Here is a 27,999-nt window from a genome sequence, read left to right as displayed (position 1 = left end):
GAAAGAAGAAACTTCTGAGAAACCGAAGCTACTCTGTGCACCGAAACCTTCCGTCCCTTCCTCCTACAAGGCTCCTAGAAAGGGGAGGGGTTAAGGGCAAAAACAAATCCAAAACCTGATCCCTGCTCAGCTTAGAGCCTCAATAAATTGTTACCAACTTGCCTCCCCAAATTCTCCACCTCTCTCCTCCCATTCCCACCAAGCAGCTGCCTCCCCCAGTGCGGGCAGGAGATGGCACCCTTAAGCCCTCCCCCCCATGCTTCTCATCTCTATGGTGACCAGAAACACTCTTCACTCGGATAAACAGGAATCCCAAACTTAAAAACTTTCTTCTTCCCAATAACTGTCTTTGACCATACTTTAATTAAATGATTTCTTTAAAAATTGGGGTCAGGAGACTTCCCTGGTGGTCCAGTGGTTAAGACTCCACGCTTCCACTTCAGGCGGCACGGGTTTGACCCCTGGTCGGGGAACTAAGATCCCACATGCCGCGGCCACAAAAAAAAAATTGGGGTCAGAGCGTTTTATGTGTGATTACAGTCAAACCACACCACCCCATCTCCTCCTTCAACCAGCCTTACCCACCCCCAGTCACTTAAAAACATGTATATTTTCTGGATTTCAAAGCCAGCTGTGGCTACACAGCTGCAGGCAACACACTTGTCAAGAGAAAACACACTTACACACACCTCTGAAATACATATCTGGGGCACACAGGTTTATTTTTTGTTTGGAGTGAGAGACATGAGTGCGAGTCCTGGTCCAGCGGCTGAACTGCAAACACCGTGGGGGGAGGGCTGGGGACAAGCACAGGCCTGGGCCTTAAGGACGCCTGAAACCAGGGCCACCTGGGAACCTCACAGCCAGGCGTCGCCCGGACAACCCCTCGGGGTGGAGGGCCGGAGGGGCCTTCATTAAAGAGAAACAAGTCCACAAGGATGAAAAGAAACCAATACCCCAACACCGCTCAACTCTGCAGGCCCCTTTTTAGAATGAAAAAGGAAAATAAACCTTGGGCCGTGCTGATCCGGGGCATCAGAGCAATGGGCTTCCCCGCTGAGCGCCGCCCTGAACACACTTGAAATCGCCGAAAGTTGCCTATTTTTGTTGGCCTCACGCCCCTTTAAGAGTGTTTGCAAATACAGAGCGATAGATATTTCCTACCCGAAGGGTCTCCTGAGAAGGAACAGAGCCCCGCTGGGCACACTGTGAACGCCTCCCGAGTCCCCACCGACCTGCCACCTCAGCTGGGAGCCCCCAGGCTCCGGGAACGCACCCCTCCCCCCTACCAACGACCATGCTTCTGGGGCGGCCACGTGTGTCCTCCACCCTTTCACATCCTCCACCAACTCTGATGACTCTGGAGCCAAATGTTCTCTTCCCATTCGCTGCCTTTCCAGGGTCTGGATGGAGTTTTTTTTGTCACTGTTGTGTGTTGTCGTTTCGAGACTTTTTTGGTTTGGGGGATTTCGAAGAAGACCCTTCTCTGCTAGCCCTTCTTTATTTTGTATCTAAATACATGTTCACATGCTCTTTGAGTCGCTTAAGGCTTGGCATCCGTCTCAAACACATCTATAATGGATCAGGAGGCAAAATCTGTTTCTCATTATCACACACAAATCAAGCCCCCCTGAGCTGGAGAAAAAGATAGGAGCTCTGGTTAAGGGTCCGGGACACAAAATGACTTCTGGGTCCTCCTGCCCACAGAGGAAGCATTTCAGCCCCAGGGGCTGACATTACTGCCTGATGCCTCTGCTTATAAACTTCCCAGCCACCCACTCTGGAGAGTTTACAGGTGGGGACTCCACAACTAGTGTTCTCTAGAAATCCTGGCGAGTTTGAAAGGGAAAGAAGGGGAGTAGGGAGAGGCCCAAGAGCTCCCTCTCCCCGCAAAAAGGCGAGCCCCGACATAGAGAACACAGCTGCGGGAAGATGAAAAACATCTTATTGTCTAAAGAGCAACAGAGGGTTGCCGGACATGGGCGATTTAAAATTAAATACAACTCCAGTCACAGCCGTTGGCAGTTAAAGGTGAGCACATTCTTTCAAAAGCAGAAACATCCTTGCCAGAAGGGTTGCCTTCCACTCAGGGACCCAGATGCCTCCTCAATTATTAAAGCTTTAATAGGTGGCCACTCAACTGCCCTGGACGGCAAAGCCTCTTCTACGACGTATTTTCTTAGGAAACAAAAAGAAGTTTTGCCCTCCCGCTCCGTCCACAAAGCATAAAGTAAACGCTTTAGAGAAGGTGAGTAGTATCTTGTCACTGAGGTAAAGGACTCAATTATAAAACCTTCAGAAGGACTCTCAAGGCACATCTACCTACGGTGACAGCGACTTAACGCAAAACCGAAAGACAGGCTAAAACATTTCCCCCTACACACCCTTTCCTACTCCCCTCCCACCTTTGCAGAACACAGAGGGGAGAGAGGAAGCAGGGAAGGGGGCGCCCTGAGACCTGGACACTCTGACCTGAAGCAGCATCCTTTCCTCCTGAAAGATGAGCCGGCCACACACGTGCTGCTTGATCACACCGGCGAGAATCGGGGATTGGAAGCCCGCACTAATTTTAGGATGGGATTCACTGTGCAGCCGGGGTGGGTGGCGGGGAGGCAGGCATTCTCCCGGCCTCTGCCTTGTCTCAGTGCAAAATGAACACCCTGCAGGATGGCCCCTCGGAGGAGCAGCAAGGCTTGCAAAGAGAAACTTCCAGACTCCTGCTATCTGGGAATCCTTGAGAAACATGGGGCTGGCCTCCAGGCTGCTTTCCAGCCTCTCCGAAGCCCTTTGTGAGCGTTTCCGTCTAAGCGCTCCCTCCGACCGCAAGACCAAACACACCTCGTCTGAAACGAACCCCAGTGACCCCAAGCAAAGACACGAGACCCCAAGGTCACCAGGGAAGGGACACCAACGCAGCCTGCAACCGAGCCTCATCTCCCGGCTTTGATCTCAGAGGAAATAAAGCCAGAGCAGTCAGAGCAGGGACAAACTGCCAATGCTGATGTCCCCAGTCGGCCACTTCAACCTGGCTCCACGGAACATCCGAACTGAAGACGCATTTCAGATTGTGTTTTATCTCCACCAGGCTCCTCCACCTCCGTCCCGGGCATCCTTTGTCTGCTCCTGGCCCTGATTTCTCCCCGAGTTACCCCACGGAGCAGGTCTGTTGCTGGGCAGCTCTGGCGGTTTTCAGTCAACCTGGCTGCTTTACTCCAGAAGGTCCTTTTTACACAAAAGGCCTCACTGAGGCAGAAGGGCTCACCTTTGATTTGCTCACCTCTCACATGTAAAGATGGCTCGAGGCCTCTGCTGAGCACGGCTGCACTCGGGGAACGCCTGAAATGCAGTCTGTTGGGAAACAAGGCTTTTTAAAGCGTTCTCTGGAAGGCGTGATCCTAGCTTGGGTTCTGCTGGAAGGGAGAGCTAAGTGGAAAGGGCTGCAGCAGAATCAGCCCAGGAGAACCCAGCCAGAGAGGGAGCAGCAACGCCGGTTTGCTGGGAGGCACTGGGAGAGGGAACCAGAGGCAAAGATACACGCCCTGAAACACCCTATGTGCTTTTGTAGCATTTATGGTCATCGTCCTCCAATAATGGATGCTGTAATAAGTTGTTTAATGGATATGTCCCCTGCCAGATGCAAACGCAGGGACTGTACCCCACTCCCCAGCTGTGGTCTGACTCGGGGTCAGAGCTCCAGTCACTTGCTGTGTGGTGAGCCAATCAGTCTTTCACCCCATCCTCCTCCGCATGGTGAACTCCGGACCGTAAGGAACAATTTGCCCCGCTCCGCAAAAGCCAAGCTGCCTAACTGCTCCCACACTTCCTTCGACTTGGAGGATCTCTCCTCTCGAGATGCAGCTCCCGGAGGCCTCCTCTGATAGGCCTGCCCTGCCCTGCCCTCTCCTCCTCTGTGCCCCTCCTGTGCATGGTCCAGACAAGCCGGGCCACTGTCCCCACCCTAGCACCCTGCCTGGTTTATACACCTGCCTCCCTCCAGCCTGGGAGCTGGGAGGGCAGGGCCAGTGCCTGAGTCTGAGTCTCTACGGGGCCCGACAGCACCCTAAGAGACTATGTTTGCCCAATACATGGCCTGGGCTGTGCTCATCTGCATAGACCCCCTTTTTCCCCTCCCACAAGATGCTTTCTGCCACACTCCCTCCTTCTATCCTCCCTTCAAGAGAATAACAGTAATAGTATACCCACACCTCCTAAGGCTTTTCCACCTACAACACCTAATCAGACCCGCCCCCGAAAAGGAAGTCAGGCTGCAGCGGGTGGGAGCCGGCTGGCCACATGATGCCACGTCCACTGCTCCTCGGGGCAGGTGGCCGAAGAGGGCTGGACCCGCCCCCACTGCAGACATTCCTCCTGCACACACCAGGCATGAGAAACAGGTGCTGGTGCCTGTTTTTCACCAAGAGGGGAGGACTGTGGGAGAGGAAGCAATCAAAAGACAGACCCTTTTGTCTGCCCAACACACTTAACATTCTGAAATCGCTAATGGCCTTTGACCAGCCCTGCCTCAGTCAAGCGAGGCCTCTGAATTTCAGAGAGTACCAGACGTGGGCTTCCAAAATCTAATGTGAGTCTCCACATCACTTGGCGATTGGCCCTCCTTTTCTCCCTCTTCCCCTCCTGCTGCAGCTGAGATGTCACACAAGGGGAGGATGCAGTCCCCACACCCGTGGGTAGTCTGGTGCCCGGGAACACAGGTGGGCCCACCCCACAGCTTCCTCTGCCCTGCAGGGTACACAAGGCAGCTGGGGACCACACCCTGGGCAGTGGCGGATCACAGCCCGGGTATGTCGTCATCTAAGCTCCGGACCAGGCATCTCAGGCAGACGTCACCTCCTTGACCGCAAATCTCCCTCCGCAGGAGGCTCTGTCCAAATCAGAACGTCAATCTGTGCAGCGCAGATGTCTTCTGGAGGTGGCCACACCTTGGCGAATGTCTCGGGCACCTTCAGTCGGACCTCTGCAGAGTTGTTCACAGTAAAAGCAGCTCCCACTTATCAAAGTGCCAACCACGCCCCAGACACCATGCTGAGCTCTTTATGAACACTCTCAGGCAATCCTAGCAACAACCCTGTAAGGGAAATACTAGTCTTACATTATCCCACTTTACAGATGGGGAAATTGAGGGCCAGCAAAGTTAAGTGAACTTCCCAAAGTCCCACAGCTACGAAATTATTAGGCCAGAAAGAAAACTCTAAGACTGCCCACCTCCTAAGCCTATTCTCTCAAACCCTAAGCGCAGCTGGTTCCCACCACATACTCCCCCGTCTTTCCTCAGTCTACAGATGAGGAAACGGAGGCAGAGGGCTGCAAAGCAACTAGCCCAAGGTCAAGTTCAGCTACTCAGCACCGATCTAAGAACGAGAAGCCAGCCCTCTCCGGCTGCGCCTGGAACATTCACATCCGTGGTCAGCGGCCCTCCCTCCTGCCCACTCCACGCCTGGCAAAAGGAAAACCAACCCAAACCCACAGGCTAAAGAAGAAAGATCCCTCATGTGATCCAACCTGAAGCGAGCAGCTCACTTGCTGTCTAGGGCTCCTCTCCCCTAACTGGACAGCGGAGCTTGTTGGCTCTCTCTGTCCTTGTCCTTTCTGCCACCCTCCCCAAAAAGACTGAGTAAGCACTGGTACGGCTTGGAAGCAAGAACCTAGCGCCTCAGCACAAAATGAAGCATCTGCCTGTGACCTGGCACTAACAGGGGCACTTGCCTCAGAGAAATTCAAGCATCACCCAATTTGGAAACTAAGGAAATGAGTCGTGCCTCTTTGAGGACCTTCCCTTACAGAGAAGGAAACTGAGGCAAAGAGCAGTGGCGGCAAACCGGTCACGGCCCCACGATGCTGGGGACAGGGAGAGGTTAGACAGAGTCAGAACTTCTTCCGGACCCGGATGCCCAGCTCTCGTCACGTTCCTCCCTGAAGGCCCAGGAGAATCTGTTTCATTTCTTTAAGAGACAGGCCCTCATCCCTTTCTCTCTCTCTCTCTCTCTTTATTCCCTTGGCTTTTAAACCCAGAAACTTTCACCAAAAGCAGGCACGTGCAAAAAGAAGCCACCTTTGTCACGACATGAAGCTCCCTCATCAAGCCACTGAGGTCTAAACTGGCTCCTAATTAATATTAACCCTCCAAATCAGAGTCATGCTCAGAAAACCTTGGATGAAGAGACACAGGGCGGGAGAGGAGTCTCCAATTTTCTTCTTACTTCATCTGGAAAATTAAGAGCACCGCTGATTTGAACAAGAAATCATCAAGGAAAGCAATCACAACTCCACACGGCCCGTAGCGCGATGGACTTGGATGTATATAACCTGCCACTCTCATGCCCTGAAATTAAAATGACTGTGGCAAGAATAGCAATGATGGCCTGGGTTTGTCCCTCCTCCTTCATCCTTAGCAAACATAAAAACCCCAGTGGAACAGTCTGGAGGAGATCAGGCTAGAGATCTTCCTTATAGCTGTCACAGTAAACCAGCAGAAAACTGGTCGAAGACCACACCTCAGTCCACCAGAGGCAGGCGTCCCCCAAGGCTCTTTACCTACAGGACAATGACGGGTGCAGTGAACACAGAGCACTGGAGGGAGAGGGGTGTCTGGAGACCCTCCACTCCAGACCCAACATTTATTTGCTGTTTCTGCATTAATTACAATAAACTGCTTCATAGCCTAGCGATCACTTAATGGAGCAGCAAATATGGCTTTTTCCCTATAATTAGTCTATGTAATCTACTACTAGTTCCCTCCTCCAGGCCACCCCTTTCCATCCTCTACATGCTAACACTCACACACACCACATTCCCCCAGCCCAGGATCCACTTAAAATCATAATCTTGCTCTCCGTTTCCAGCAACACCTGGCCGGTGGATTCCTCCTGCGAAATACGAAGTGGAGGGGACGAATTTGGAAATGAGCAAAAAGATGACGACAGGCAAACTGCAGATGCCCTAAGATGTTGGGGGCTCTCCCATCCCCCGCAGAAGATTTGAGGGTCAGGGACCCAGCAGGCGATAGCTGGGACCCGTGGGCATTTCCTGGAGCACTGCCAAACAGACTCCCACTCACATGACTGAACCCATAGGCTCGTGGATCAAAACCTAATATTTCAAGTCCCCAAGTAAAAGTTCTGTGAAAAGGTCATACCCCCCCATCCCAAGGTTCTCCCTCCCTCCCAACTGTCCTCACTCACAGCTGGGAGCCCATCTTTCCCTGAAGTTATTCCTTCCTTCTAAGCATCCCCCAAACCTCTTCAACCACCCAGCCAGTGCTTCTAGGGACCACCGGGGGTCAAAGGAACAAGCCCACCTTCAAAGACTTGCCGACACCATCTAAGGTTCCTGACAAAATAAAAGTACTGCCTTAACGCTTGAAAATTTGGGTAGATTGAGGCTACCAACATCCCTTTCTTAAGATCTGCTTCTCTCCACTCAGCACGCTAAGGACTTATCAGCTGACTTTTATTCTCATCTCCAGTAAGAACAGAACACTTTGCATCTCCCTCAGTTTCAAGATACAAAAGAAAAAAAAAAAAAAAAATTCCCTGGTCACGGGGAAGAAATTAACATGTTCTGAGTGTCAACCATACACCAGGTGCCTTATCTACAGTGTCTCATTTCAGACCCACAACTCTATCATCCAGTTTTTTAGGTGCAGAATTGAAGCTCAGAAAAGTGTGGACACCTTTCTAAGGTCACAGAGTTAGTGCAGCGAGATTCAGACTAGGTCCCTGTGAGCCCAAAGGCCGTGCTCCTATCAAAGCACAAGCCTCGTGTGTTACAGCACAAGCACTTGTCCGGATCCAAATCACATGCAATTCCACTCAAGTCGTATATATTCATACACGAACACAATCCACGTGTGTGTGTATATATGCTCTTTTGTTGTTCTCGAATATTACATTTAAAAAAATAGTAAGGCAGAAGACTGCTGCCCTTAAAACAATTCTCCAACTACCAAGGCAGTCATTTTGCCAAACCTGCGATAGGACATCACCCTTCCTGACAACACGGTAACTCACATGTCATAGCGCTGTGTGCCAGACACTGTCCTTAACACTTTAAATGTTAAGTCATGTAATCCTCACAACAGCCCCACGAAGGCAACACTATCTCCATTTTACAGATGACAAAACTAAGGCACAGAATATTTAGATAACTTGCTCAAGGTCACATAGCTGCTAAGTGGCAGAGCAAGGATTCAAACTCAGCCTAGTTCCAGAGCCCATGCTCTTAAAAATTAAGCCATACCACCTCAATAGAAAGGAATAAAAATAACAAAGTCAATGATTCAATGCAGGGTGGGGGATGGAGTGAGACCAGGCCTACATTTGGAGTTTTTTCCCCCATATTTTCAGCCCCAAATCTGTATGACCCCAACTCATTCCCAAGCTGTTCTCACGATTTCTCTAACATGAATAATTGTTCTATTCAAGCTCTCCTGTCAGTATCTAAGACAAGAGCCCAGAGGGTCTGAGGAGCCGGTCTCTAGGCAGCTTTTAAAGCCCCTGCACAGGGGGAGATGTTTGAGGATGTTTAAGTTCAAACCCCCAAAGCACTTCCCGACACTTGGGGGGTTTTGTCTAGATAGCCCTGAAAAATGGTCATTTCCCATAAGCACAATCAGTCCTTCTCCGGGGATGCCCCGGGGGTCTGATCATTCTCACTCCATCATCTCTTACAGCTTGGGGAAGAACTCAGGTGACTGTTTCCACGGTACCTTCTGCTTAATCCACTGGGGTCATGCTGAAGAGGGGCAGCGAGGAGAACTAACGCTGTGAATGCACAGGCTTTGAGCAAACAGGATGATGTGGCGATAAAGGCAATCACAACATGCTAACATGGCAGCTAGCCAAACGCGAGCTGCCCGGGCAGGACTTGTGCTCACAAGCACTTTAATAGAATTCTTTCAGCAAGTGCAGCAGAAAAATTCATAATGAGGTTCCCCCTCCCCACTGTGTCAGTCAGGTTCTACAGTTGTGTGGATCCAGTGAAAAATCACTTTTAACAAGGATATGGGACACGTACGGACGTTAACCTGAACATCGTGTACTGCAGGGAAAAACAATGATCAAATCCGTGGATTTTTATTTTCAAAGTGATTTAAGTAAGGCGTTCTGCCATAATCAGCTTTACTACCCCTATTAGCACAGGAAAACAAGTTCTGAACCTGGCTCCCTAGTGAAAAACGCAAAATTTGTATAATTAAAATTATACTTGTGAAATTCAAACACACTTTAATTTCCTAAGGGTCCCCTAATCAAGTCAGAAGTTCTTACTAAAACCAATTATCTGCTTTGAAAACAGAAGAGGAAACAGATACATGTAGCAGTCTTGTGGAGATTCACAGCCCAATCTTTTCCTAGGTTCAAGCATCCTAATTTGATCCTTTTTCCCCAGGTGAAAGAGACAATGAACCTACTGGCTGGCTTTTATTAAGTGTTATGTGTGTAAGTTTAACCATTTTTGTTTGCCTTTAGCTACAAAAATGACACATTCGAGAGATATTCCAGAGGGAACTGAGTTGAAAGGAAAAAAAAAACAAAAAACAAAAACAGGCATGTGCCAATAAATACACACTGTATTTCCACCCACCCACCCCACTCCAAGTCCCATGTAGATTTTTTTTCTTAAAGATCTCACAGCAGATTTTCAAACACTTGCCCATTACTCTTTAGAAGGCTCATGTCAACACCAGGATGAGGAATCAGATAGAGATTCCAGCCTCATTTCTGGTAGTGCCTGACAACCGGGCCAGGTACGCCCTCCCAAGGTCCTATCCAGTAAGGCAGCAAGACCCAGGCTCCTCACCTCCTTACCAGGTAATCTACCTGAAATGTTGCAGTTTTTCTGGAGTAACTGGAAATTCTTGCACAAGAGCAACATGGAAATACTCTCTAAGGCACTAAAATATTTAAGAAGCAGTTGTTGCAATGTTCCATCTATACCATCAATATGAAATGTTATCAGGCTAGGGCTTTAAAAAAGAAAAAAAAGCCATTGGCCAACAGGCCTTCTCTTCCTGCCTCCCTGGAATCCATCTCAGAGATGAGGATATTGACTTTTCACACTCTTGGCCCCGGTGCTCCAAGGTGGCCTCACCAGCCACCCACCCAGGCCCCCAGCAGATGCTCAGAAGGTAAAACAAAATGCCTCCCGGTTGAAAACTTGACTTTTCCGTAAGTGGGAATACAGCCCTCGCCACACATGGCCTCTCGAGGGTGGAGAATACTGCAGCCACCTGAGCAGGATTTGGTGTTACAACTTTCATTGGAAGATAGGAAACTCGAGTGCGTCGTGCACACACACACACACGTGTGCAGAAGGAGACACGCTCAGCAGAGGGCAAGTCCTGGGAACCGCTCTACCTCGCTGGACAGTTGCCCCCCTCCCACGGGAGCCGTCACCTCATTAATGTCACTCAGCATCACATTTTGCTACACTAGGTCTTTCTGCACTCTGTTCCTGCAGGCAGCCCGAAGCCAGCTGCCATTGTAAACTTCTGCTCCTTGGGAAACTATCAAAAGCTTGAATTGGAGAAAAGAAAAAAAAAAAAAAACTTTCCGAGGCCCTCTCTGCTCCCACTTTCCCCTCCTCCAGTTTCTTCTCTTTGGTGCTTTATTCAAAATCACTACACACACAAACCATACTCTGAAAGTCACTTACAACAGGCCGGCTTTAAAAAGAAAAAAAAAAAGCTAGCGATTGCAGGGGCCTATCTATTTGCAATTGCCCAAAGAGAATAATTCATTTCGGTGGAGGATACAGATGAAGCCCTGAATACATTCCCACACCATTTTCTGCCCTTCAAAACAATAAAAATGTAAAAACCCAGACGAAAGAAGGCCTGGGGTGGCATGAACAGACTCTCTTGACCCCCAAGGAATTTATTCTCCTGGATCTTCTAAACCACTCTGTCCCCAGAATGCATCATCAAGACCATTTTATTAGATTTTTCTAAACCCTTGAAATTGTCACATAATTGAAACAGAAACAGCAATTGAGAGCTCTGAATGGATTTCTTAAAAAGAAGACTCTGGGCTGGCCCAATATCCCCTCCTTGGCCGCTGTTGTCCCTAACCTAAATTTAAGGCCCTTGCGTACAAAACCCTATTTATCTTTTAAATCCTCCCCTGCCATAAAAGTTACATGTTCCCCTAATGCCTTAGATTTCAGGACATTTGGGTGAAACTCATCCCAGACAACAGGCTAAAAAAAGAATCCATTAGCATTAACTTGCCTGTCACAGCCAGTGACAAATAAATGAATGTGATGCTTTCAGATCAGTCATTGGTGGAACTACCCCCAGGCAGATAAAGACCCAGGACTGGGAGACAGAAGGCTCACAGGGACACCTCTCACACAGCAGTGTCTCGGCTGTCCCCCGGCTGCTCCCCAGGACTCCACTCTCAGAAGCAGCAAAAACAGGCATCAGATGCAGAAAAGGAAATGCGTTCCCAATGCCCATGGAGCATCCCCAAGATAAAGGATGCTCCCTTCGAGAGCCAGGACCCCAGGAGGAGACGGAGCCACTGACATAGAATTTCCCAAATCGCAACGTGCTGTTCTATCCATCACCCCTAGAAAGGGCCAACGGTACCAATCAACCCATGAGCTACTAGGTAAGGGCCTGTTACAATCTGGGCAGTGCCGTCTCTGGGGACGGTAACAGATGACTACACTGGACTCTCTATGTGCAGATATCACCCTAGGCTCTTCATATGTGTTAACCTACTTAATTCCCTGAACAATTCTAGGATGTAGGAAATATTAAAATCCTCATTTTACAGATGAAGAAACGCAGGCACAAAACCATTAAGTGATTTGTCTAAAACTCCGTAGCTAGTAAGTGGCATTTAACTGTGCTAAACAGGTTCTTAAAAAATAGGCAATAGAAACTAACTTGAAACTTCCTGACCAGAGGAGAACAAATGCGACTCCTCAGCCTGAGCGTTTTATAATAGTCAGGCAAAGCGCAAGAACCTAAAATCTACCCACTCGTGTTGGATGCAGTGGGGCTGAGTGGTTAAGAGGGCAAAGGGACTTGGGATTCAGACAGACTTCAGACCAAAGGCCAACCCTGACCCTTACTAGTTCTGTGGCCCTAGGAAAGCTTCTTATTCCCCTCGGACTCAGTTTCCCCATCTGTCAAATGGAGAGAATACCAACTATTGCCAAGGACTGTTGTAAGGACTAAATTAAAGATTAAGCAGATAGAGGCTCATATGGTTCCTTGAACATATACTGAAACACAGTATGTGACAGTCATTATTCTGAGTTTAAGACTTTTCTTTTTGATTATTCAAATAAAATAAAGAAGTACCCTCTCTAAGAATAACTTCCCAGAGAGCTGGGAGCTTGATGCTATCTACCCTTGAAGGAGAGGGTGAAAAGGGACACCTTGTTGTATTTGGGAGCCAAATACTGTCCCAACTGGACCAACCATCCTCCGCTGCTACGACAATGTACTACGGGGGGGCTCGGGCCCAAGATCCCGCCGGTTCACACCTCTCACACCGCACGGAGGGCAGAGGTCATGATTCCAAAACCTCACGTCCCGCACACTAGTCAGCCACTCACCCAAGGTGACCCCAAGCAGACACTACCTATGAAATCACAGGTCAGGATGCTCTGAGCCACAGAGCAGCCGTTGGTGTCATACAATCTGTGATTTCCAAACCTCAATGTCTACACACGGTAAGGTCAAGATCACAAGTACAAAACTTTGGAATTCTATCTATATCATGGTCCCTTGTTAAGGAGGCAAAAAGGAGAGGAGGGGAGAAGGCGGAAACAAGAGAATGACAGAGCTCTCTGTAGCTGCCACACACCCCACAGATCAGGGGTGGTATCTGCCCAGAACATCACTCCTAAGAAAGGGTCGAAAGAACGCAGTATGAATTACACTTAAGGCTCAAGTCCAGGGCGGGAAGTTCTCCATGAAACAGCAGAGCCACAGTCCTATCAGGGACCCAGCTTCTACCTTGGTCCAAAAGAGCTCAGCACGTGGTACGGAGCAGCTCCGTGGTCCTGTACGCACACAACAGGTTCCCCAGTGCCTGCCCCACAAGGCACAGCCGCATCTGCTTGGCCTGGCATTCAAGGCCTTCCACGAGCTGGCCCAGCCTGCCAACGAGGCCCCATCCTAGGGCACCCGGCAGCACACACCCTTTCCTGCAGCTGCACGTCCTGACCTCCCGACCTCCTGGGCCCCAGTAGGAAGAACTGCATTCCTGCCATTCTTCCTTCCTACCTGTTCTTCAGAATCTGGGGCAAAAACCACCTCCCCCAAGGGGCTAGCTTCAGTCCTCCTTCTTCCAAATGCTGTTCCGACCTCTCTTACCGTGCTTATTGAATCCTCTCCTGTAGCACGGGCAGCTCCCCGTCCTTCCAACCTAGAGGTAAGACCCCTGAAGACAAGCGCTGTGTCTCCTTTGTCATCCTGCATTCACTCTATCTAAATGGAGGTCACAGTGTGCAAAAGAGCACGACTAAACGCTGAGGGCTATTTTTTAATGAGTAAAATATGCTTGTGCCTTTATTGTCCAGTAGAGGCAATAAGGCATGAACCTAAGGAACTATAAAACCCAGAACAAAGCACCTAACACAGAGATTGGTCCCTGGTGCTGGGCAGAGACTGGGAAATAATTACTGAACACTGAATGTGGCATCTGAATGTATTAAAGACATGGCCAGTGCCCACCCCCTTCACTCTTACCCTGCTGAGGTTCTCACACTGGCCAGTGTGTTGTATACTTTGCTCACCGCTTCTTTGCCCCACCAGAGTGAAAGCCCCACGAGGGCAGGGCCTTTGTCTTATTCTCCACACCATCCCCAGAACCATACACAAGTGTCTGGCACATGGCAGGTGCTCAGTAATGTTTGGTGAATAAACGAATGAATGAGTGCCCGGCACAATGCCTAATGGATGTATCAATACGGTTTTTGCTAATTTATTATTGTTGGAAGGGCCATAACCGAAGAAAAGGTAGAGTGCTGTGAAAATCCAGAGAAAGAAGTATTACGCCCAAGAAGAAGCAGGGACAGCTTCGTGGAAAAGGTTAACGACTAACTCGGGCTTTGAAAGAGGTGTCTCTTTTGTACAGTAGAGAGAAGGAAGGGCAGTGCAGATGGGGACCCACGAAAGGGCAGCTCTTCAGAGAAGGCGGAACACTCAGGTTCTAAGCAGCAAAAGGTTAGAGGAGTTGGGGAATAGGCTGGAAAAAGACCTCCATACAGATCTTGAAGGACCTTGCCTCCCAGGCTAAGTTTAAAGTTTGTTTGGTGGGCATTGGGAAGCCAAGGAGGGTTTCCTAAATCCCCCCGAAAGTGGGTGCACACACAGACAGTCAGCAAGTACAAACAATGAAAGGAGCTCTTAGTAAATGAACACACCAGATCAAACAAGAGGGCAGAAATGAGGAGCCCCATCTCTGTTTTGTGTTCTCGGGGCTCTTGGCTGGAGAACGTTCGGGGTTTAAAAATACAGAATAGGACAAAAAGAATGGATGCAGCCTCAAGAGGCACCCAGGAGGGTCGGCTGATTCCTCAGAGCATTCCTCCTCCTCCTTCCCCGGAGGGGCACAGGCGTCTCACCTGTCCGCCAGAAACATCTGACATAGAACACGGGCCCTCCAGCATCCGCGTGGACTGACCTTAACACTGAAGCGAAAGCACATGAGGAGAGGCAAAAATCCAGGGAAAGGACATTTGTAGGACAAGGTGCCCTCCCCACCCTGAGCTGACACCTGCTGCTACCGGGAACGAAGGAAGAAGCCACGCTCCCCGAAACGAAAGAAGCTAAGCCACTAATCCCCCGAGGCCCTCGCTGCTGCGGACAAGGGCTGCAGACACCCCACCACATCCCTGCTGGGGACAGAAACCCACCGGCAGGTCGGTTAGCTGTGGCTGCCCAGATGACAGCTGCACATCACCCAGGATCTGCAAGACACTAGGAGGACCCGACCCGCGGCAGCAGGGGAGGCCAGATGTCGAAAACTCACCCCTCGCCCTTGAGAAGCTGCCAAGAAACTGCTCCCCCGGAACAGGACATGGGTGCGTGAGACACTCAGCCTGCACTGAACCCATCTGGAGAGCCTTCCAGGGGGCAGGAAAACCCGGCTTCTAGCTCAGCCTTGCCACAACTTAGCTATGTGGCCTGCGGCAATCGACATAACTCCCCTGAGTGTCAGCTGCCTCCCCTGTGAAAAAGGCAGGCTGGATTCCACGCACTCATTTAACAAACAGTCACCAAATGCCAACCATCAGTAGCCCCCTGCCATCAGGGGGCTTACATTCCAATGAAGAATTTCCTTAGGGCATTTGCACCATCGTAATGTTTTTTATTCTACAAAAATAAGTCTATAATAATAGTATCAGCAGACCTTTGCCGGGTGCTACTTGGTGCCAGGCTGCCGGCAAAGACTTGTGCATTCCTCTTGAAAACAGCTCCAGGGACTTCCCTGGTGGTCCAGTGGCTAAGACTCTGCACTCCCAATGCAGGGGGCCCGGGTTCGATCCCTGCTCAGGGAACTAGATCCCACATGCATGCCGCAACTAAGAAGCCCACGTGCCGCAGCTAAACATGCTGCAACGATGATCCCGCGTGCCGCAGTTGAGACCCACCACAGCCTAAGTAAATAAATATTTTTGAAAAAAGAAAACAGCTCCATGTGGGGTGCTCCACGATCCCAGTTTTAAAGGGGAGGAAACTGAGGCTTGGCGGGCCCGAGGTGATTTGCCCAGGGTCACCCAGCTGTGACCAAAGGCAACTGGAGATAGGTTGAACAAATGAGATCTCTCTTGATCAACAGATAAGGTTCTGGCCTCGAAAACTGAAGGAGGAAAATGGTAATCAGGGGAGTGGGGAATGCTTTACTATACATGAGGATAATTAGGGCAGATGGTGAGTTACGCCGAGACTCACTCTTGCCCCAAGATGCTAGGCTGTCTCTTGGTTTCTCCATACAAGAAAAAGAACCCCAAAAGCTTGAGCGAAATTCTTCCAGGTAGCCAACACTTCTGCCCAAAAAGACCGACAAAAGGATATGACATGATTGATCCCAATCATCCCCGTTTCTCCAACGGCTTCAAATTAAGTCATCTTTTTAGAGTAGCATGACCACTTTAATCTTTAAAGATAGAGGGGAGGGAAACTCTTACATATTTTACCAAAAGAAGTCATCATCCGGAGAAATAGAAAGATACAGAACAGACCTATCTTCTTCTGATCAAAATGTGCTTCACTAATTAACGGCCACTAGTCTCCAAAGAGCTTCCCCTCGACTAGTTAATAATGCCCATTATACTTCACTTGAGATGTGAACATTTCTATCGCAAAGAGGGAGAGATGAACTGCAGGATTCAAAACCCTTCCTTGGGTTGCTCATTAAAATTCTCGTCAAAACAGATTTTTATTTATGTGATACATTAAAGAATATTATGACAGTCCTAATACGAAATCTGTTCTTTGCTGCCTTGGATTTTCTTTTGTATCCAGTTACAGTTTCTTTCCACCAGTCTTGTTTTAACACCTCCACGGAATATTTCTCTGGCAAGTGTTAGCACGGAGGGACGGCCAGAGAGCAGGGAAATGAGTCTTAACTGAGAGACACGCTGACGCATCACTGACAAGTTCTTCACCCAGTCCCCGAGGAGGGGCACGGCTCACCTTGCCACTGAGACCCTAACGCAAACGCACACAAGTTTTAGTGGAGACAAACAATAAATAAATAAGGCTTGAGTTAACGTTCTACTCTCCTGCCAGCTGGGTCTTGGCCTCCAAAACTCCCTTCAGTCTGAAATCCCCCTGGTCGGACTCAAATTCTACTGGAAAATAACCATTGACAAGGAAGACGCTGTCTCCACACCCTGCCCCAGTTCCCAACCACCACGCCCCGCCCTCAAGCCCAGAACCCTCTGAAAGATGCCCCGAGGGCTCGGATGGAGAGACACACCAGTGTCACACAATGGTATGACATCACAGGGGTTGGGCGAATCACCAAACCATGGAACATCGAGGTCCGGAGGTGCGGTTCTGCTCCTCACGGCCTGGTGACCACTCAGAGCTGCCACCTCCTCCGTACCCCTCGGGGCCCCCGCAGGACAAATGCCGGGAGAGGGCCCAGTTCTGGGGCCACGGTACACCACTTCTCAACCCAGCTGCGCCTTGGTTTCCTCATCCAGAAAATGGAGATAATACTAGCACCCACCTCACAGGGCAGAGGTGAAGACTGAGGGGGTTGAATACACATCATGTCCCTACCACAGTGCCTGGCACATAAACTCAATGAACGTCGTCATTATTACTAGACCTCTCACAGGATTAGCGTGAGGGCCTCACGAAAATAACAAGAAAAACATTAGGTAACTAAACCAGAATGGAAAAGAATACGAAAAAGAATACATATATATGTACACACATACACATATACAGCTGAATCACTTTGCTGTACACCAGAAACTAACGCAGCACTGTAAATCAACCGTACGTCAATAAAAGAAATTAAAAAAACTAAAACAGCAGATCCCACATATGGTATTACCATACGCTAGCTCTTTTTTTAGGCACTTTACCTTTCTTAATGTATTTACTTCTCACCAAAACTCAATGAGATAGGGAAACTGAGATTTGAGGAAGTTAAATGATTTGCCCAAATTCACAGTTAACAAGTGGCACAGTTCGGATCCAAACACAGGCTGTTAAGCTTGAAAACAACAACAACGGTGATTAAACCAACAATAATGATACTGGTGAGGATGAGGATGGTAAGTGTCAAGGCCCTCACCCTGTGCCAGGCTCCTTTACTCTTCACGACCCCCTTTTGAGGGCGTTACCGTCATCACTCCCATTTTACAGATGAGCAAACTGAGAGTAGATGATTTCTCAGTGTTGCAGGACCTGGGATTCAGACGGAGACAGTGGATAGGAAAGTTCCTTGTAAAGTAATGTGTGTCATAAAAAGTCAAGTATTGTTATGAAATTCCTAGAATTCCATGGAAAGATGTCCTTCCCCAACTGGTTTAATGTTAGCTCACATCCAAAAGTCTGATAATTCACCTAAGCCAACCCAGACTCCTGGGTTGGGGCAGGGGTGGGGGGCACACTTTGACAAGTTTGAGAAATATTGTCTCGTTTTTAAGTTCAATGCATCAGTGAAAAACCAAATGCCAGAGTATATTAAAATAAAATATTGTCCTCCTGGTTTTAAAAAAAATGGGGGGTTGGGGAGGAGCAGCAAGGGAGAGGAGAAAACAGGTCAAACCCATGGTTTGACCACAGTCAAGGGATTTTTCCAGTTCTCCCTCTAGGGTAATCTGATCCGAGTTCTCGGTGATCAAATGACTAACCTGGAAATTTGAAGATTCACATTTATGGAAGAAACAGCAATTCTTCCAAACTGAGGAAACACTGCTTATCCTGGAAGCCTTCTGAAATGTCAAGGATCACACAGTTTGGAAAGCAACCTTTAAACACTTAATACGGTCCCAAAGTTTGTGCTCAGTACAGAAATAATCTAACCTCTTTGGTTCATTAATTCCTATTATTTGCTTAAACTTTAGGGAAAAAAAATGCCTAAAGAAAATATTTCACTATTTTTGTTTAGAGATTTGTGTTTCCTTCGAAAGAGGGAAGGGGAAGGGGAAGGGAGGGGAAGGGAAAGGAAGAGAAGGGAAAGGAAGACATGGAAGAAAGAGGGGGGAGAGAGAGAGAGGGAAGGGAGGGAGGAAGGAGGGAAGGAGGAAGGAAGGAAGGAGGGAATCGCATGGTAGGCTCCAACCTGAAATTCTCAAAATACCATCCACAACAGCCAACTATTTCTTCATTAATGTACAAAACCATTCCTTCCTTTGCACAGCTAAAAGGTTCCACTTCTGGGAGACCATGCTTAAAGAAATAAACTGAATTTGCTAAAACCACAGCACTATCCCTTTATGACCTACAGTCAGACGCTTCACCTTTTCCCCTTTCCCTTAAAAGAGTGCCAAGACCACAAGATGCAGAAAAAGTATTTCTTCCGATATTACCCGGGGAAGAAAAAAGTATAATTAAAAAGTGAAAATTTAGTGTGGAAGCCATAGGCCCTTTAAATTTCACCTTAAGCTTTATGCAGCTGTGATATTGTGGCCACACCTGGCAAGCTCAGTGAAAATTATGTTAACCACACACTTGGGAAAAGGTGAAGGTCTATCTCAAGCCTTTCAGCAAGGCTTGTAGTACCACTCCTACAAAGGGACAACGTTCCCAGCACTTCTCCACCCAGGCACCAGCACCTGCACCAAAGGGTAGCACTGCTGGCTTCAAGTGTGCCCAGATTTACCCAATCTACCTGAAACCAATACATCCAACCACTTCCTCTGTCAGATTGAGGGCTTCATGGGTCTACAAAGTTGTTTTTCCAAGAAAGGACAAGTTGTTTACTTAAATTCTACTCCTCTACATAAACTCTAAGTTGTAAGGCCTCAGAAGAGTACCCTCCAACAAAGAGTCACGAGGAAATGTCCAACTTTTCCTGATATAATCTCAGCGATGCTTAAAAAATAAATAGAACACTTGCATAAATATTGCAACAGATGGAGCTATGTCCTCCCAGGAAGGATCGGGCTTGCCCCTGCCCCCAGCTGGATGCTCTGAACCCACCTGGGGACGGCTGACTTGCAGACGCACGGTTATTTCACAGAGCGCGCCTGCCCTGGCCTCTCCACAGCCACGTGCTGATACCCTGAAGAAACGGTGTGCACCAGGTTTCAACGCTTCCTTGCCAGTGCTCTGTTGGAAACTTGAAATCCTTGGCAACCACCTCAGAGAGCTAAAATCCTATTACTGATTCTCCTACTTACCTTGGGTTGCGCTCGACGAGGAAATGCAACTTTGGGGTCAATCTGGGGAAAAAATGCAAAAGCAGGAGTCAGCTGCATGACTTTGAGGGGAGAAAAACAATTCTGACTAATCCCCTAGTTATTAATCACTCATTTCTCAGGCTTTTAACCCAGCTTTTAGTAACTTCTCAGGCAACTTAAAAGCTTCCTTAAAGTTTGATCTAAACTGCAACGGTCTCTCCCAAAATGTAACAAACACAGCGAGCCTTTCTGAAACATCCCACCAAGAATTTCAATGTGTAATGCTGTAATACACCAGATCTCATGTGTTCTTATTTAGGCAAGGGCTTCGCTTGCATTAGGGCTTCATGCATCTAATTTGCATCTTTTCTGGGAGAAAAGATGAGAACATCATCACTGAAAAAAAATCATAACCTGAAATTTACATGGAAGACCCTTCCAGCAGCACATAACTGGATGGTAGTTCTTCTCCTCAATGATAACTAAACAACACAGGTGGGGAAGGGGAATTCCAAAAATTTTTTAAGTCAACAACGTCCAAAAAACTCCCCATCAACATGCAACACCATGCTCTGCTTGAATTAATTCACTCATCTTGGCAAAAGTAAAATTACCTAAGATGAATCAAAAGGATAGTTCGTTCTGTAGTTATACCTCAAAAGAAGGCAGGTGTCAAAAACTACAGAGACTGAGTGGGTTCTTAAAAATAATAATAATGAATAAAAATAAATGGAAACATTGGAGATAAATGCACCTGGATTTTCAAATCACAGGGGGTAAAAATCTATGAGCAACCTAAACCCATGTTAGAAAAGTAAGGCCGTATGGGGAGAGGATAAAAAAAAAAAAATTACTGAAAAAAAGCAGTCAGAATCTAGTGCAATATTTAGGATATTCCCCCTACCCCAACCCCAGTCTGAATGGAAAAACAACCAGTACACCAGATCAGACATCTGCAGATCTGAATCAGGGACTGGCTTTAAAACTCTGAACAATTCCCACAGAAGCATTTGAGTCTAATAGGCTGATTTGAGGGGGGAAAAGTTGTTGGACAGAAAATATGGGTAAGGAAAGAATGAAAAAATATTCCCATTGTTAGTTTTCATTAGATTTCTAAATGTCACAAATCTCTGGGTAAAATTCAACACGGAGCGTGGCATGAATACAGCTACAAGTTATTTATTTATCCGCTTTGGCTTTCATATTAAAATTTTCCCCTTTTAAAATGTAAATCTCAACGTTGTTTTCAGTTCTGCCATGGGGGGCGGGGGCGGGGAGAGTGATGCTTTGGGAAAAAGCACAGAGGAGGGGGAAAGTCACACCAGAGCTAATTCTGTTCCCAGACTTAACAGCCCCTAGGACCTAACCAGTAAGACATAGTCACCACTTTTATTAAGGTAGTTTAAAGACCTCATAAAAGCCTGCAGCATGTTTTCCACCTTTAAACATCACCTGAGAAATGAGAGATTACTTTGCAAAAACTAAAACAGACAAAAATCTCTGATCTAGGAAACTACCCTTTCATGGAGATTAACATTACCACAGCTACAGGTATATTCAGCACTGACTAGGAGCTGTCGACAGGAGAAATACAACAGGTGTGGATTTTCCATTCTGTTGACCAAACGTAAGACAGATATGTCTTCCCATAAACACTCTCCCAAAGTTGTTTTTTTTTTTAGCTGATCAGCACACAACCTGCAATAATAAGTCACCTTGTTTGTGGGGGCAAAGGTGAGGACAAATGTCAGAGGTGAGGGAAAGGCCAGGAGCCAGAGGAGAGTAGGGAGAAGTAAAGAAAGCAGAGCGCTCTAAAAAAAAAAGTTGATATATATCTAAAGTTACAAAACTCGAAGCCAATTCAGATCTCCTGTATAGGGTATTGCGGTAACAACGTGTTATACCACAATGAGAGATCTTCTGTGGGCCAAGTGTACACGCTGAGATCTTAAAAGGAGAGGACAGGTCAAGAGAAGTAAGGCAAATCCCAACCTTTTGTACATCCCTGTCAACGGTTTTTTAAAAACGAACGAAAAAGAAAACTACCAAAAATGAAAACATTAGTTAGTTAAGTACAACTCTACTTACTGTAGCTACAAATCCTCTAGGAAAAGACTAGGGTACTATTTTGGATGTGAATGGCCGTTACCTAAACAAAGCTTTTAAGGTAACAGTAAACAAGATCCTCGTTTCCATGTCAATAAACCAACCGCTTCTGCCTCCGGCACTGAACGTTGAAACAAAGTCAAAAGCTAGGTTATACTAAATAATAGTGACCAAAACATGTCTACAAACAATTAGTGAGGGAAAACTGCAGGCGCTGCATCTGATACTGAGGGAGATGACCCACCAGACACCATAGAAATCAAATACTATAATACTTCTCCCACCCGGGGTGGACAGAGGGGTGAATAATAAATTCCCAAATTTGCCTTGAAATATCTTTCCTCTTTAATTTTACTAGCTTTTTGAACTGTCTAGCCAAGAAGTCAAAGAGATAAAAATTCTTCAGACATCCGTTATCACCCTGCAAATGATTGTCCCTGAAATTAAATGATCTGAAAGTGCAAAAAGGCTGGGCCACAAGCTAGGACAAGTTCAGTGCAATTAATAAAGCAACTTAAAGTGTGGGCCTCTTTTTTTTGGGGGGGGGGGGGTGCGGGGTAGGAGGCATGCACCTGACCTCTGATCAGAGAAAAAGAGTAAATTTGCAAAATCAATTCAAGGGTACCAAAGGTGGCCAGGTTCTTGTCTTCTCTGCCATTCAGTGTTAAAGCCAAAAGGGACATGAGAAGATCACTTGTTCCACTCCTTTATTTTACAGAAGAGGAAACTGAGGCCTAGAGGCAGGGAACAACTTGCCCAAGCTCTGCACGGGCAGCTGGGCCTAGAGCATGATTTTCCACCCCACCCCTACCCCGGCCCCCATCCCACTCACCCACCACAGAGAGATGAAGTCCCCAGCAGCCCAGCACTGCATCCCAAAGTCACCTCAGGGCCCCTGCCTTAAGGCGGATGAATAAAAACCATGGGGAAATTCTAGTAGACAAGGAAGGCAGGAGAGCCACAATAAAATGCTATGAACCCCCCTTCCTCTCCCCCATTAAATGTATTATTATACACTGATACTTTCTTCCCTTCCTCTTCTGACCTTAGAGACTTTTATCCCCTCAACAATGGACTTTAAAACCTTCTAATGCTGTAAAAGTACCCACACTCAAAGGATCTGAAAAAGAAAAGAAAAAACAAACAAAAAAAAAAAACCACTTTGAAACCCAAGACCTTATCAGCCTTAGATTTCACACCATCTGGAGTCACCCACTGGATGCCCAGCTTGGATCTGGGAGGTATCCTTCCCTTCTCAAACCACCTTCCAAATCCGAAGTGCCCAAGAGGAACCTGTTGCCTGGACTGTGGTTAGCGCCCCCTCACCTCCTCGCGTCCCCAGTCCCCCTCAGCCCCCAGTCCCCCTCGGCCATGAAGCAAGCTGTGCCTTCTAAGAGCCGGTTCCCACAGCCACAGTTGGTTAACGCGGGCTGAGCTCGGCTGACAAAGAAAAGTTGCCTCTGATCGGTGGTGGAGTCTCTTCGCAGGGTCCTTTGGCCCGGAAGATAGCCTCTCCCCAAGCCGACCCCTCCCCCAAGCCTAGGCCTGGCAGCATCTGGGGCTGCAGTGGGACAGGCTCTAAAAAGAAAACCCCAAATCCAGCCTTTGCGGCAAACTTTAGGACCGACTTGCAACCTCGGCTGCAAAGTACCCAGTTCTCAGCACAGAAGCAAAAGAAGACACTGTCTCTTTAAATTGGGCTGTCAATGCCCAGATCGGTCCTGAAAAGGGGCAAACAACAACAACAAGGAAAAGCAACCTACCGTCTTGGAATCTAACTCGTGGTGGGGCTGACCTAATACTTTATCTACACTTGCTGGGTCTGCGAACGTGACGAAACCGAAGCCTCTGAAATGAGACAAAGAGGGAGAAAAACAAACAAGAAAATGTGACACCATCGAGAGCAACAAGGAGCGAGCCCTAATGCAGAATGGAGAGCAAAGTTGCCCCCGCTCACCCCCACTCCCCACCCTCCCCACCCCCTCCTGCCTACAGTCCTCGGCCTCGCAAGGAAACACATCAAGGTTAATGGGGGAAGTGGAACGGGGGCAGGGCGGGTGGAGGTAACTTGGAGAACGCTGGTGTCTCCACTCTTTCGCCACCTCAGTTTCTCTCCTCCTCCTCCCCTCCCCTTTCTTTAACGCTTTGTTTTATTCCAAAGAAACCCAGGCACTTAGAGGAGATCCAACCAGCTTTCTAAAGGGGCTTAAGAGTTCGGGGAGTTGGGAGTGCGGGGGAAGCACACATTAAAAAAAAAAAAAAAAAAAAACAACTATGTGGAAAGTGAATGAAGCTGAATGTCATTTGAAACAGAAGAAAAAGAAGCGACGGGAAAATGACTTAAAGCGGAGATGTGGGCATCTGTGTATCCAGAATTCAGCCCCAATTAACAATAACCTTTGGGGTTAATGGAGGAGGGGGGAGGATGGAGCGACGTTCGAAACCAGCCACATGCCTGAGCCCCATTCTAAATCCGCTTAGCTACTTCCGAAGACACCTCCAAAAATAACACTTAAACTTTGTTCTAAAATAAAGACAAAATCCAGAAGGGAATGCTTTACCTGGAGCGTTTCGTAGTGGGATCTCTCATGACCATACATTCTCTAATTTCTCCAAATTTGCTAAAATAGTCTCTAAGGCTATCTGTAGAGAGAGAAAGAGAGAGATTGGGGGGGGGGTGGAGAAGGTGTGGAAAAAAAAAAAAGCAATGCAAATTTTGATCAAGGACAAAAACCAAAAGTAGTTTTCTGTTGTTATTCTGGGTTTTTTTTTTGCACACGCGGGGGAAATTCGGCAACAGAGGTCGCGTAGAGGGCTCGGAAAGGATTTGCTATTTAAAAAAATAACCTTGCACAGGAGAAGTGGGGAGCCAATGGCGAGGGGGGGGGGCTCCTACACCGGGATAACAAAGAGCAATAAAGAAGCCAAGAAGGGGGGGACCCAGGCGTCCCCCCCCTCCCTCCCTTACCTGGTGAGGTCTGCCAGCTCAGTCCACCGATAAACATTTTACTAGAGGGAGAAAACATAACAGAAGTGAGCACCGATGTCAGATCGGCCATTTTGACGTGTAACTTACAAAAGCTAAAAGGAAAGCGGGGAGGGGGGGGGAGCGAGCGAGCGAGAGCCGGGAGGTGGGGTGGGGGAGAAGGTGACGGCGAAATGCAATCCAAAGGTGTGTAACTTCCACTGGGGGGGGGGGGTGCCGCGCGGGAGGGATTAGGGGGGGCGCGGGAGATGCCCGGCTCCGCGCACCGCCGTCCCCGCCGCTGCAAGGAGAGCGAGCCCGAGGCGGCGCGGTGGGCAGCGGCTGGAAACTTACCCGGGGTCGTGCTGGGAGTCGTTGGCGCTGCCCGAGGTGCCTTGGCTCCCATTTGCCTCCATATCTGAGCCCCCCCGCCCCCCCCAACCCCCAAAAAAAAACCGAGCCCCACAGCGATCGGAGCGGAGCGGCGGCCGGCTCCGAGCCCCGAGATCTCCCGCTCCCTCCTCCCCCTCCGCCGCCCCCCCCCGCCCGGGCTCCTCCGAATCTCTCTAAGAGCGGCGGAGCCGGGGGCAAGGCGGCGAGAGCCGTCACACGTGGGCTCGGCTTAGCTCAGCCCCGCTGCTCGCACACCCACCCGTCCCCGGCCCCCCCCGGCCCATCCCCACCTCTCCCCCTCCTCCTCCCCACCCCCATCCCCTCCTCCTCCTCCCCCTCCTCCGCGGCGCACGTGGGGCGGAGTTCTAGAACGTCGTGTAACCAATGCCGGTGACGTCACGCACCCCGGTGCGGCCCCCGCCTGCCCGCGCGCGCACACTCTGCCCCCCGCTGCCCGACCCATGGGGGCGGTGCGCGAACCCCGCGGCCCGAGGAGCCCCGCCTCCGGGCGGGCCGAGCCAAGGGGAGCGCACCCCGACTTCCCTGGATCACATGGGCTGTGGGGGGCGGGTGGATCGGGGGAGGGGGAGGCGCGGGGAGCTCGCCGCGGCTCCTCACTGGGGCAGGGGAGAAGATGCCCCCCACCCCTCTAGTTCGGCCTCTCCATTCAACTTCCCCGGACCCGGCCGCCTGGATCCGGGGATGGCAACAGCCGCCTGCCCGGCTCTGCGCCCTTTTTCCAGCCACCGCGCAGAAATTTAGGTCAAGGACGTCGGGATCAAATCCAAACCCTGGCGCTCCTCGGGCAGCCGCCGAGACCCCTCAGGATCGCGGGGCTTCAGGATTGCGGAGACTCTCCCGCACAAACACCAGCCACAAGTTTTATTTTCCTTTCGCGCTGGAAGTTCTCTCTGGCTCTCGCTCCGCACCGGCACGTCTTGCGCGGCTCCCCGCCCTTCCCCGGCAGAGGTACGAATCCTTGCCCGGGAAAGGTTATTTTGGAACTTTGAGGAAACTGTCGCGATTCCAGTGGTGAGAAAATGCCGAAGAAACGGTTTCCGCGTTAATCATAAGGCGCTTAAAAAATATAATAACGTAGGGTTATAGAGGTCAAGGTCAAATGATCGGAGTTCAAATCAAATTTTTTTATATAGTGAGAAATAATTTGGGAGCATCTCTGGGAGGGCCGGGAAGGATGGTTATTTCAGGAAACCCCTCTCCAACCCGTTTGCTATATCTATGTTATTGTTTCTATGCCGAGGTAGTAAAATGCATGAGATGTGAATAGCCCAAGCCCCCCACCATCTGGGGATGTAGCTGAGGGTGGCAGGCTTCAAACACACACCCCCGCCACCTTGGGAAGCAGTGTGGTGCGGCACAGGTCCTGGCACACAGTAGGTGCTTAATAAATGCTGGCTTTTATCCTTTCCGGCGCTGAAAATTCCTAAAAGATAATTTTGTAGCTTCCCAAAAACAAAGCCCACTTCTCCAGCGGATTTCAGGCCGGCTAAATTCAGGCTGGATTCAATTTGTGGGGTATTTAAAACAATAAGGATATAATTATCCTTATTGTTTTTAATTATTACAATAAATTGAGTTAATATGGCTTAAGGGGGCAACATCATTGGGTATTTGTGGTTCATCAAATACTCAAATTAATGTTAAGCATGAATTGATGCCCAATTAACACTTTTCCACTAATTTTCGTAGGATTAGGATACAGTGGAATACACTCAACACCAAAACTGCACCAAATCCACTGTGGGTCTTTGAAAAATAGACTATTTGGAAAATACCAACATCAGCCAAACCCGTGAGTGACCAGGCTCTTAATCTCCCTGTCTCCTAAATTGGGATAATTCTTCCTTGACAGCATTGATAGGGTGAGGGGAGGGTTTGAAATGAACACATGTAAAAGTCCCTTTTTCATTGCAAGCCTATATGGGCTGTGCTTGTTATCATATGATTTTTAGAAGGCACTTTAAAACTTTAAACCAGAAGCCCAAGCATTTTCCAATTCACTCCAAGCTGCTTCCCAAATCATCTGGGGTCCCATGTGTTGAAGAGCCAGTTGTTATTATGGTAATTGTTTATTATGACTATTCTCAACAACAAAATGCAGACAACAGAGCTAATGGGATTTTGTGGGGGATTTCTACACTAGAACCACAGATCATCAGAGGTGGAAAGGCCTTTCCTGATCCACCCCCCCTCATTTTACATCAGGGGCCCAGAGGAACCAAGTTTACCAGGCTACACCCTACCCACCACCTGTCAGTTCCTTAGCGGAGCTCTGGCCATCAGTCCCATGCCCTTTGGCTCTGCTGCATGCATATTTATTCTGCCCTTAACAAGGTGAGAGTGGGGTGCCCTTGTTCCCTGTTGTAGACCTACACAAGCTGAACTGAATTAAATTGCAGGAGCTAGCCCTGCAGTTATAAAGAGGAAGTTAGATCTTAAATCACCAATACTGCATTGTTTTTATTTATTTATTTTTAACTTATATGCAGTAACATTTACTCTTCTTCGTCTATAAGTCTGAGTTTTGACAAATGCATGGAGTCTAGTAACCATCACCATAAACAGGTTACAGGAAGAGTCTCATTGTCCAAAAGATTCACTCTTGCTGCTCTTAGTTTATTATCATTATGCATTTCTCCTCCAGCTCACTCACTTAATGTAGCCCCTGG

General features: G+C 48.5%; 1 protein-coding gene across 9 annotated transcripts in view; it reads right to left on the bottom strand.

Moving 5' to 3' along the window:
- Positions 1 to 25,417, bottom strand: part of MSI2 (musashi RNA binding protein 2) — a 393,232-nt gene extending 367,815 nt beyond the window's left edge. For 8 of the 9 annotated variants that reach the window (XM_036835934.1, XM_036835930.1, XM_036835931.1 and 5 more), the window contains exons 1-5: positions 25,271 to 25,341; positions 24,920 to 24,960; positions 24,513 to 24,594; positions 23,715 to 23,799; positions 19,846 to 19,887 (exon numbers count right to left, since the gene is read on the bottom strand). In XM_036835934.1, the coding sequence (XP_036691829.1) occupies positions 19,846 to 19,887; positions 23,715 to 23,799; positions 24,513 to 24,594; positions 24,920 to 24,960; positions 25,271 to 25,332 (312 nt within the window). In that variant the 5' untranslated portion in view covers positions 25,333 to 25,341. Of the gene's footprint in view, positions 1 to 19,845; positions 19,888 to 23,714; positions 23,800 to 24,512; positions 24,595 to 24,919; positions 24,961 to 25,270 lie in introns of all 9 variants that reach the window. The other variant, XM_036835933.1, reaches the window with a different exon arrangement.
- Between the last annotated feature and the right edge of the window lie 2,582 nt (positions 25,418 to 27,999).

Source organism: Balaenoptera musculus, chromosome 20 (assembly GCF_009873245.2).
Source record: "Balaenoptera musculus isolate JJ_BM4_2016_0621 chromosome 20, mBalMus1.pri.v3, whole genome shotgun sequence".
NCBI lineage: Eukaryota > Metazoa > Chordata > Mammalia > Artiodactyla > Balaenopteridae > Balaenoptera > Balaenoptera musculus.
The sequence above is the reverse complement of the archived record's forward strand: the minus strand, read 5'-3'. Positions and strand labels throughout refer to the sequence as shown.